The sequence below is a fragment of the Prunus dulcis genome, chromosome 5 (assembly GCF_902201215.1).
Source record: "Prunus dulcis chromosome 5, ALMONDv2, whole genome shotgun sequence".
Lineage (NCBI taxonomy): Eukaryota > Viridiplantae > Streptophyta > Magnoliopsida > Rosales > Rosaceae > Prunus > Prunus dulcis.
In genome coordinates, this window is record NC_047654.1 from 11,985,537 (window position 1) to 11,996,499 (window position 10,963).

Sequence of the window (10,963 nt, forward strand, 5' to 3'; positions counted from 1 at the left end):
TCTGATACCATGTAAGACTTTGAAATAGCGTGAAAAGCTTACAAAACCAATCTGGCTGCAGCTGTGTATTTATATTGATTGTATTGATAAGTACAGGTTTGAAAAACAGAGAGCTGTTCCTACAAATCAGGATTTCAGCTATTAAGTGATAGAGTTCTATACAATACAAAACTCCTCATTCAAACGAACCAGAGGATAAAGAACTATCATTCAAATTCAAAAACCCAGCCACGTCAGACCTTGGTCTAACAGCCCTGGCACTCCCCCAAAAACACAGCCAAGCTATTCCCTGGTATAGTGTTTGTTTACGTTTTGGGCCTTGGCCCCAAAAGTACCAAAAAGATTAAAGGGTGACCAAATTACAACGTTACCAGAATGGTAGATAGGCATTCTTTTTCCTTTTCTTTTTCTTTTTCAAGTCACATAACCTAACTAAAAATTTGGACTATATTGGTAATTACCAATTTGATCCATTTGCCAAAGTAAACAAATTTCCACTGCCAATTTGCCACGAAAAGATACAATGGCCACTAGCTACGAGAAGAAATGTGATGTGATCCTCAAGAGCATTATGTGCAGCCTGCACAACCTGCCACCTTCATTTTGGTCAAACCTGCCGACTTATGCCTACTATATATAGATATACAGAGAGTTTCTGTTTAATACATTGTCTTCTCTTGTGGACATTTTCATGTGCCCATGCGTCGGCTGCTTTGTTTTTATTTCCCTAACATTCCAAGCGCTGGTTCGACTTGCACTTCAAACTGTTACATCCCCAGCTACAAGTCCATCTTGCTGGATCATTGATTAGATCAGAGCTTCTGAACTCTCATCTTCTCTTTCGGGATTTCTCAACCACTAGAACTACAAATTTCTACCCAATTTGCTGTTTTGATTACAAAGCAATGCGGCAGGTGGCCACACATGCATGATCGGATTGAGGATCAAGGGCCACAGAACATGCTTACAAAATTAGCGCGCATATTAAACTGTAGACTGTAGAGATCTAGAAATCCAAATTATTGTGGGCAATTAATGTTGAGAAATGAGGTTGGTGCTTCTGGTATAAAATATTGGCTATTGAGATTGCTCTGCTATAAGAACGAAAAACCCAAGCCGTACTCAAAAGGGGCCCCGGTAGACATGTCTAGAAACCAATACCAATAACTGAGGTAGTTCAAGGCTAGCATGGGTTTTAATTAATTTCATTCATCGTGTATTTCCCCAAACAGTCCTCTTTCTAACCTTCTTCTAATCACATAGGTAGTCATTATTCGACTTCAATTTTTTTTGCCGACTTTGAAATTAAACACATTAAACAAATTTAAAAACCTCTCTTAATAATTACCCACATTATGCAGATGTGACTTAAATCAGATTATCAGTATATTCTCGTATAGTTATATTTGAATTCGATCTCCCTTTCCATACAATAGAATAATTTAAAATATCATATGTGAGATGTGTGAGTATTAGACCTAACACACTGGTTAATATATATATATATATATATTAATCAATCGTTTTTATCTTTTAAAATTACGTCTCTAAAGAATCAATCGTTTAGATTTGCCGTCCTTTTGCATTTTGTACATCTCAAGCACGCAAACGTGCCGCTGATTATGGAAAAATCTAGACAAACTGAAGCTTTCACAATATTTATCAAGAAATATGGTTTGTCCTATAGATTTTTCTCAATCAAGGTCTATATATATATATATATATATATATATATATATATATGTGTGTGTGTGTTAAATTAGACAGCCAAAGTGTTCATTGGGTACCGCCTGCGCTGACCAAGTCCATAGTATCACAGCCCAGCTAGCAAGCTATATCCATTTCTATAAGCGATTGTTTAAATTATAGGAGAGATTTTTCGAACATGAGATTTTTTGTCTGCAAGTCAAGTCCATAGTAAAACATTAGTATATGTCATCCATTTGTATACGTACGTTCTGTATAGCTTCAATAATTATTTTTCTTTTTCCTTACAATTAATACAAAGTCAATGGCAGATTAGTAAACCATATCCTCTCCTATTTACATATATGTCATTCTGATTCATATATATAATGACATCCAACTTTGATGTCCCCATATTTTAAATCTACTTTTCCAAATCTTGAGATTGCTTTCTCTTGCTTCTTTCTGTCTTTATAAGGGAAATCCCAGATAGCTCTATATATATATAAGAACTTAGAATACTTGCATCACAGCAGGCTTTTACTTGTGCACATTTGCTAAAACTAAGACAAAAAGATGGCCAATCACCAAAATTCTGCCAATGGTTGGTCCAAGCCAAGTGATCAAAGAACAACCGGAAAGGTCATCACTTGCAAAGGTATTTGAGGTTCAGTGTTTACATGAATTGTTTTTTCTTCTCATTGTTTGTATATCTACCTGATCAAATACTAACTTACATGTTGGTTGATGAACGGTGGCGTGATTGGTGAAGCTGCTGTTGTATGGGGTCCAGGGCAACCTTTTGTGATGGAACAAGTTCAAGTCGACCCACCTCAGAAATTGGAGGTTCGAATCAAGATCCTCTTCACCTCAATCTGTCATACTGATCTTAGTGCTTGGCAAGGAGAGGTATGTATATCTATGCCTCTGAATATATTTCTAATGGAAAATTTTCGCCTATTTTTTGTCATCTTATTCTTGAAACTTTGCTTGTTACTCGTTATAGAATGAAGCTCAAAGAGCCTTTCCTCGAATTCTAGGCCATGAAGCTTCTGGGTAAGTTATATCTAACGCCAATCTACAATACCTGATACATTGAGGTTATTGACAAAAAAATAACAAAAAATTAATTAAACATTCGACCCTAAAATCTTGTTTCGGTTGTTGACAGAATTGTTGAGAGTGTGGGTGACGGTGTCAAGGACATGAAAGAAGGGGACCGTGTGATTCCAATCTTCAATGGAGAGTGTGGAGACTGCAAATGTTGCAAGTCTGAGAAAACAAATATTTGCCAAAACTTTGGGGTGAATCCCTTTAAGAAAGTGATGAACAACGATGGGACAAGTAGGTTTTCAACAAAAGATGGAAAACCCATTTACCATTTTCTCAACACATCAACTTTCAGTGAGTACACAGTCCTTGAATCTGCTTGTGTGGTGAAGATTGATCCTGAGGCTCCCCTCAAGAAGATGACCATGCTCAGTTGTGGTGTTTCAACTGGTAAGTCATGCATCAATTGTGCATTAATTAATTTTATAATAAATAATAATAATATCAACTTGTGCCTTTGCCCTTTAGCATACGTTATTATTTTGAGATTTTTTTCTTCTTCTTAATTATGTATTCTCAAATTGGGATCCCTTGGTCCAAATTTTACAGTCTATAGTCCATATCTGACTTTTTTTTTGTCTTGTTGGAAAAGACCACATGGAAATTGTAACTTAGAAGCAACAGAATCCACAATATCAGGGAGAGTCTATTCAAAAACTTCTGGAATGGATTATGTATTGGAAAAAAAAAAAAAAAAAATCAACATGAACAATTAATTCTTTATCTCCAGTATGTAAGAACTGCTGATGTGGAAGAACCTTAATTAGCTAACAAAGATATTGTGATTTAGCTGTATTAAAGTATTAACGATACAACATTCTAAAGAGTATTGATGTTTATTTCATGTTATACATAATTATAATGCATGCGTTTGGTCATGTGATATATGTAGGAGTTGGTGCTGCATGGAACACGGCCAATGTGCAAGCTGCCTCGACAGTCGCCATCTTCGGCTTAGGTTCCGTGGGACTTGCTGTGAGTTTCTTTAGTTTTTTCCTTTTGGTTGAGTTGCTCACAGGTTTTCTTGCTTCTTTTTTTGTTGCCTTTTTGGTCAAATACTCACCAGCTATGTATGTATGCATAATGCATGCACCTTATTACTAAAATATATTGACTTTTTTTTTCATATATTATATAAAAAAGAGAGACATGTTGACTGTGGAGAGTATTTGTCTTCAATCTTTATATCCAAATAATCTCATCTAATAATTCATTAAAAAAACAGGAGTATTATTAACTTGGAACTTGAAAGATTTTGCTTTGTATAAATCAACTAAAAATTAATTGCACCTGTCAATATCACTGCTCAACTGGGGCTGCTTCATTATTATATCAAATGGCTCAACTAAATGCAAGTTGCAATTGGGTCAGGTTGCTGAAGGCGCAAGAGCCAGAGGAGCATCTAAAATAATAGGCGTTGACATTAACCCCAATAAATTCATCAAAGGTGCTTAATTCAACCCTGCCCGTCTAATTTGTTGTAATTAATTTGTGTCATGAAGTCAGCACATAATTTGTAATTGATTTGGACATTTGCCTTGGCTTAGCAAATCTTTTGTATAACACAGGTCAAGCAATGGGAGTGACAGATTTCATAAATCCAAGTGAACCCGGAAAGCCCTTGCATGAGGTCAGTGGGCCGTTACATATATTAATGACGGTATATTTAGGGAGCTGTTATTAGCACTTAAAAAAAAATTATACATAAAGAAATTCAGATGATCTTTTAGAGTGTCAATAACTCTTCTCTGTATTTTTGATATCATATCGAATATTCTGTTTCAATTACAAAATCATGGTCTATTTGAAATTAAAAATTCGTAAATGACCCACTAGTATAGTAGTTTGGAGTATTTATTCCCTCAGGCAAAGTCTTAAGTTTGAATTCTAATATCCGTGTAGTGTGTGTGAGTTTAATATATTATCCCCCTCTCAATATAGAAAGCTTCTAAAAAAAATCTTTGGCCAACATGGTTGCAGAGGATCAGAGAAATAACAGATGGTGGAGTGGACTATAGCTTTGAGTGTATAGGGAACTTGGATGTTCTGAGAGAGGCCTTTCTGTCCACACATGAGGTAGCTTACTTATTATTCGATATGATTTATTTGTGTGTGTTTTCCTTTTTAATTTCAATGAAATTTTGGGTGAGAAGATATATGATTTTCTGTTTTCTAATTGCAGGGGTGGGGGTTTACTGTGGTTTTGGGAATTCATCCAACCCCAAAAATGCTCCCTCTCCATCCAATGGAGTTGTTTCATGGTCGAGGAATTATTGGATCTGTGTTTGGAGGCTTCAAAGGGAAGTCCCAACTCCCTCATTTTGCACAAGAATGCATGCATGGGGTTAGTCAAATTCCTACATATTTATATTAATAGTCTCGTGACGTGAGATGTTTATGTTGTTAAATTGTTACATTTATCCGAACTTATTATCTAAATTTACCATCAGACAATATAAGTATGACAACTTAAGTCGGGCGAGAGACAACATTACCACCCTTCTTATCCAATTCTGAAAGTTTTATTCATGTGCCTTTCAGGTTGTGGATTTGGATAAGTTCATAACGCACGAGCTTCCCTTTGAGAAGATAAACGATGCATTTCAGTTGCTCATTGAAGGCAAGTCGCTGAGATGCGTTTTACAGCTCTGAGCTTTTCATGCAACTTGCAAGCTGGACATGGATGGCCAGAGGCCTCTGTTTCACGGATTGTGCTTTTGCTTGCAGTTGGATTTTGGAGCATGCCATCTAATTTAGTCAAAGTAGGCCTTGAGTTGACACAAAGGTTTTCTTACCTTGTGATGTATTAAACAGTTGTATTGTGATTGGCTTTTAATGCATTACTATTTAATTAAGGGTAATTCTATTCTATTAAAAACTACCCAAACTTTAGGAGCAGATGAACTCCCCACTTTACACCAGAGTTCAAATCCCCCTCCTTGTAATTTAGATTAGATTAAAGTAAAATATCGCTTGTATCCAAAACAGAAACAAACCCCCAAACTTTACACATCTACAATTTTAAAAAAGTTCATTTTGCTCAAAACATGTACAACTTCCAAGAAAATCCCTATAACCTTTTTTTTTTCTTTATTATTAAATCAACTTTCAAAGGCCACAACAAAAAAATGCAAGCTCGCAAGCCCAAATATGCAATGCAATTATGCAAGCAAGACATGGAGAGTAAAAAATGAAGTATGAGCAACATCTAAGCAAAACCACCCATTAACCAAAAGGACGATTTCCATTAACTTACAGAAGGCTGTTAAAAGGGTCTTTAATATTTGTCAGAAACTACTTTGCAGCGTTTAGTCTTAAGAGAAAGACCAAACCAAAATGAACAATAATACATGGAATTCATCTTTTAAGCCTCAAGGTTTTTGTCCAACTCTATATTCCAGAACATCATAATAAACTCTAAAAAGAGATCAAAAGATCCAAGGCTATGAAAGCCGAGGACAAGTATAGATAAAAGCAGAACGACCAGAGGCACGGAGAACATCTTTACATAAGTTGTATGTGTATTTAAATATATTTCCAACCGGAACCGTAAATCAGTCTGGGATGCCAAAGATGACTCAATGTATGGGAAGGCGAGGAGAGCGTGGACGAACGGGTGTCTTTGATGGACTTACCCTGCTTATACAAGACACCAGATATATTAATAAACCAAAATCAGACTTATCTAGGAATTATATAATTCATAAGGTTGGGAGAAGAAAAAGAAAGGGAATCAGTATTCCATTCATTGGATAGATGCAATCTAACCTGATTGGCAATGATCCCAAAACCACACCACTACAGTTGAGAGCAGCAATTGCACTTTCAGCCTGCAGGATGGAAATACATTACAATTACATTTTTATGAATTGCAGCAATGACTGTGGACGTCTATTTTTTATGAGCAGATATCAATTATAACCAAACTCGTTTTGCAATCCAACTTCAGGAGGACTCAAGTTTGACACTTCATGATTATAGCATGTTCTACAATGCACAAGACATTATATTTCCGGGAAAAAGAAACATAACTAAAATAACAGGACCTTAAGAGGCTTGCCTCCAAAACATAGGTACTGCAAATAACAAACCTATGGGCTGGAGAGGAAAGTAAGAACCAATAACAACTTCGCTTTTCAATATTGTATAAACTATGGCAAAAAAGGAAAACGCAAACAAGAATAGAAAAGATAGATATACTTATCAAAAACCAAAATGGGGACTTAGGAAACGGAGGGGAATAGGACAGAACCACACTTAATAAGTGATCCTCTGAGAAATAAAGACATAAGCACAAGAGAAGATCCACGAGAGATGGTCTTGACAACCACCACTCAGGCAACGATTATTCTATTGAATTTTAAATTTTCTGGCAGTTACCACATGACTCTCTGATTTCAAATCTGACCTATTCCATGTGAATCAAGATCTACTAAATTCTCTAAACCACTAGAAAGCCCAGCTGGTGGAATTCAACATATATTAGAAGGTAGCAGTTCCAGTTGCAAGGTTTTCGAATTCAAAATCTCCCGCATAGAATGATAAAGTTTGTTGGTTTATCACTGTTCCTAGGTTCGTAGGATGTGACTCAACTATAGTTTTACAATCTACCACTAACAATGAATGAAGCATTCACTTGGCCTTTACAAAAGTAAAGACCTAAACTTCTCCTATCCGATCACTGCATGACAGAAAGAACAGAGAGGATCGAACTTCAAAGGCTGAACGCAGATTTTCGAAGAACCTTCACCCCGTATCCGAATCCCAAAAGCCCTCTTCCTACTAATCATCCATCTCTACCTTTTTAAAATAAACTGCTTCTTAAATAGCAAATCCATCGCAGCAGTGAGACACATTAGTCACATTACTCAAGTGAAACTAGAATACGTTATCACAATACCAATCTGCCATAATACGTTATCACAAAGAGCATTTGGTAAAACTAGAATGCTCAAGTATTCCTACATGATTATCATATCTACCTAGCTTGTTTCTAATGGTCTAAAAGTTAAACCAGATAGCAATACTAAGAAAATAAAAATACAGCATGCAAAGCAAAAAGGAATAAGCAACTACCATCACAAACTCAACAAAGGCAATGCGAGTAGAGTGGTGATAGTCCCCTAGTAGCCTCAGACGATAAACCTGCATCAGAAGAGATGTCTTCATAAATACTCAAATACATTGGCAGTAAAAATAACTATTAGCGAGGTTACCTAAAAATGAAACATAAATTCAAACTTTCTATGAAATCACAAACCTCTCCACAGACAGATTCAAAAAAGAGTTTGACATCAGCTTGGGCAACCTGCACAAATCAACCCAAATAACAACCATAAAAATTTTACCAATCGCAACTTGGGCCACATTGGTAACAAAACCCTTCAAGAAAGATACCTTTTTGTCAATATTTGTACAATAGATAGTTCGCGCACACATCTCACGTTCATCTTCAGTCTGAAACCAAAGATCCAATGGATAAACAAGTTACTATGCAAGAAAATACTGATTCCAAAAGGCGAAAATTATCTCCAGTTCAGAATCTGCAACTGTCACAAAAGAGGTTGACTCACGCGAGGCAAGAATGTAGGGTTAACAGGTGCAATAGCTGTCTTAGAGGGCAACACCCTAACAGGGTAGAATCCAAGCATTGTCCCAGCCAGACTCAAAGCAGCTCGTGCACCATCTGCATAACGAAAAACCACCAACCAAAAATCAATCAGCAACAATCACAGATCATGACCACAGAAAAATAACTATTCAAGCTTATGCAGCCACATAATCTCAGCATATGCCATCCACATTACCTTCATCAGTGAACTCTATAAAGGCAAAACGGAGAACAGAATTAGGGTCACCGCAAATTCGGCAGTCAACAACCTTCAGACATGGAAAAGGGCAATTGTTCAAAACCAGAATTTAAGTATAGCCAATCACAGAGCTCTTCAAAAGAAGACTATTACCTGCCCACAAGTAACAAAGAGAGCTGCAAGCTGTTCCTCAGTGACCTATGTCCCAAAGAGGAAGCAGCATTAGTTTCACATAGATCAAAATGCTAATCACAACGAAAGAAAATGTTATCTCTATACCTGTTGATCAATGTCAGACACATACACAGTCCTTCGAATTCTATCTTCTCGCTGCGCTAGACTTGTCCGGCTGTTGATTCTCCGTTTCCCTTGATTGTTTCTCTGATTAAAAAACAAAAAGAACAATCATCAATGAAACCATAAACCTGAGCCATTTGGTGGCCTAATATTTAACCAAAAGTTTATACAACCTAATAAACAAACAAACAAATGAACAAGATACAAATTTGCCATATCATTTTTCTCAGCAATCAACCAAACATCAAAAGGAAATGAACCCATAAAGCTAAAGTCTTAAAAACAAAAGAGAAAAAATAAAAAGATGTATATACCCGTCGACCAGCACCAAAGCCATTAACTTGTCCATTTCTGTTGCCATTTTGCATCATTAGTGCCATGTTAACAAAGCCAGCATTAAGTCCATGACCGTTAGCAAGTGAAGGAGGCACAAACTCCTCAGCCATTGGGTTGAGCTTAGAGAACAGCTCCCTCAGCTCCCTCATGTCCCTGTCCACGTCGTGATGATCCCCATTACTCATCTGAAAATCCCCGCCGTTNGGATCGCTGCTGCTGATGCTGATGATGATGATTCAGCTGCTGCCCCGCGATCTTCGCCACGTGATCGAAGGTCCCCAGCTGACCCACCTTCTGGTTGCCGCCGTTGTTGTTGCTGCTGATGCCGTTGATATTTCCGTTGCCGTTGCCGTTGGGGGGCGGCGTAACCATCACATACAGGCTCTGATCGAGACGGTGTCGTAAAGGGGCGGCGTTGTGCTTGGACTGATCCTGATCGTTGGATGCAGCAGCCGCAGCAGCAGCTCCGCCATCCTGCGATGCAGCCTCAGGGTTCCGATTCGCCGAAGCCGACCCAACGCTCTTCCCCAGCTCCACCCCTGCGTTCTCAACCACTGCCATAGCTCTCTCTCTCCTCCTCCTCTCTCTACCCTTTTTTCTTCTTGGGTTTTTTTTATAACAAGTCTTTAAAAATGAGTTCTTTGATCGGTGGATCAACAGCGAGACAAAGCCTAAGAAAAATCGCGCCTCGAGATCACTACGGAGAAAACGAAAAGAAAGGTTTTTTAACCCAAAAAATTAAAAATGAGAAAGAAATCGAAATTGGGTTCTCAGTTCTTCTCACAGCGTTTGTTTTTGGGGTTTTTGTTTTTTTCTGTGTTATTGGTTTTTAGGAGTGAGAGAAGAGTCGAGAGAGAGAGTGTGTGTGTGTGTGTGTGTGATGAAGAAAGCTGTGTGCTTTTGTGTCAATAGATCGGCTTCTCACTCAAAACCATGACATCTTCGTCCTAAAAATGGCGATTGTTCTTCAACTCAGATTCTGCCCTCTCTCTCTCTCTCTCTCTAATCTCCAAATGTACCGTGTCTCTTTGTTCTCTCTCAAAGCCCATATCACCATGCACATCCATCCATCCATCCATCCATCCATGCATACATATGCCGTAGGTTCTATGTGAACACGTGGCGAGATGTGACTGGAGGATCAGGAGGAAGGGCAGGCGATTGATAGTGTTGAATCATTAATTGGAGGCCTTTCTTTTTTGACTTTTACTCTCTCTTTGCTCCTCCGTACTATTTGGATTTTTTACAGTATCGAGAGCGCGCTAACAGTATCAACCTGTACCAGTCGGTCTAGGGGTGTTTCCGTCATTCCGCCTCCCACGCATGGTAAAAGTTGAACATTTGTCCTACATGTTTTTGTACAAAGCGATATTCTAAATTATTTTAAAGAGTTTGAACTCCGATAACACTCTATTTTAAGAGGATCGAATTTAGGCATAAGGAAGTCGACATACTATTTTAACCAACTAACATAACACACATTTATATATTTGCCCTTGTATGTGTTAATTGATATTAGGAATAATTTTTACCCATTTAATATTTGGTCGTTTGTCTTTTAATTTTTTTAGTGGTTCATTACATTTACCTTGTGGTGATAGGACAAATTTACCTCGTGGTGAAAAAAGAAAGGACCTTTGGCTGATAATGTGAAGCAGTATCTTTACTGTTTTACATAAGAATATGCTCCCTTGAGAGGAGTATTGGAAGTTGTACATCCATCT

At 37.6% G+C, this 10,963-nt stretch overlaps 2 protein-coding genes across 2 annotated transcripts; one reads left to right on the top strand and one right to left on the bottom strand.

Moving 5' to 3' along the window:
* Positions 1-2,101: 2,101 nt before the first annotated feature.
* Positions 2,102-5,651, top strand: LOC117627849 (alcohol dehydrogenase-like 3). The gene is made up of 10 exons (XM_034360113.1): positions 2,102-2,344; positions 2,459-2,595; positions 2,693-2,742; positions 2,858-3,186; positions 3,689-3,771; positions 4,168-4,243; positions 4,365-4,426; positions 4,777-4,872; positions 4,979-5,140; positions 5,338-5,651. The coding sequence occupies exons 1-10, from the start codon at positions 2,263-2,265 to the stop codon at positions 5,446-5,448; spliced, it is 1,188 nt and encodes a 395-aa protein (XP_034216004.1). The 5' UTR covers positions 2,102-2,262; the 3' UTR covers positions 5,449-5,651.
* Positions 5,652-6,005: 354 nt separating this feature from the next.
* LOC117627711 (polyadenylate-binding protein-interacting protein 12-like) lies at positions 6,006-10,267 on the bottom strand. Its single transcript, XM_034359917.1, is given in 11 exon segments — positions 6,006-6,432; positions 6,565-6,626; positions 7,873-7,941; positions 8,057-8,104; positions 8,194-8,253; positions 8,370-8,482; positions 8,604-8,676; positions 8,760-8,804; positions 8,886-8,987; positions 9,218-9,442; positions 9,444-10,267. Coding segments are annotated over 11 exon segments (1,212 nt in total). The 5' UTR covers positions 9,801-10,267; the 3' UTR covers positions 6,006-6,374.
* Between the last annotated feature and the right edge of the window lie 696 nt (positions 10,268-10,963).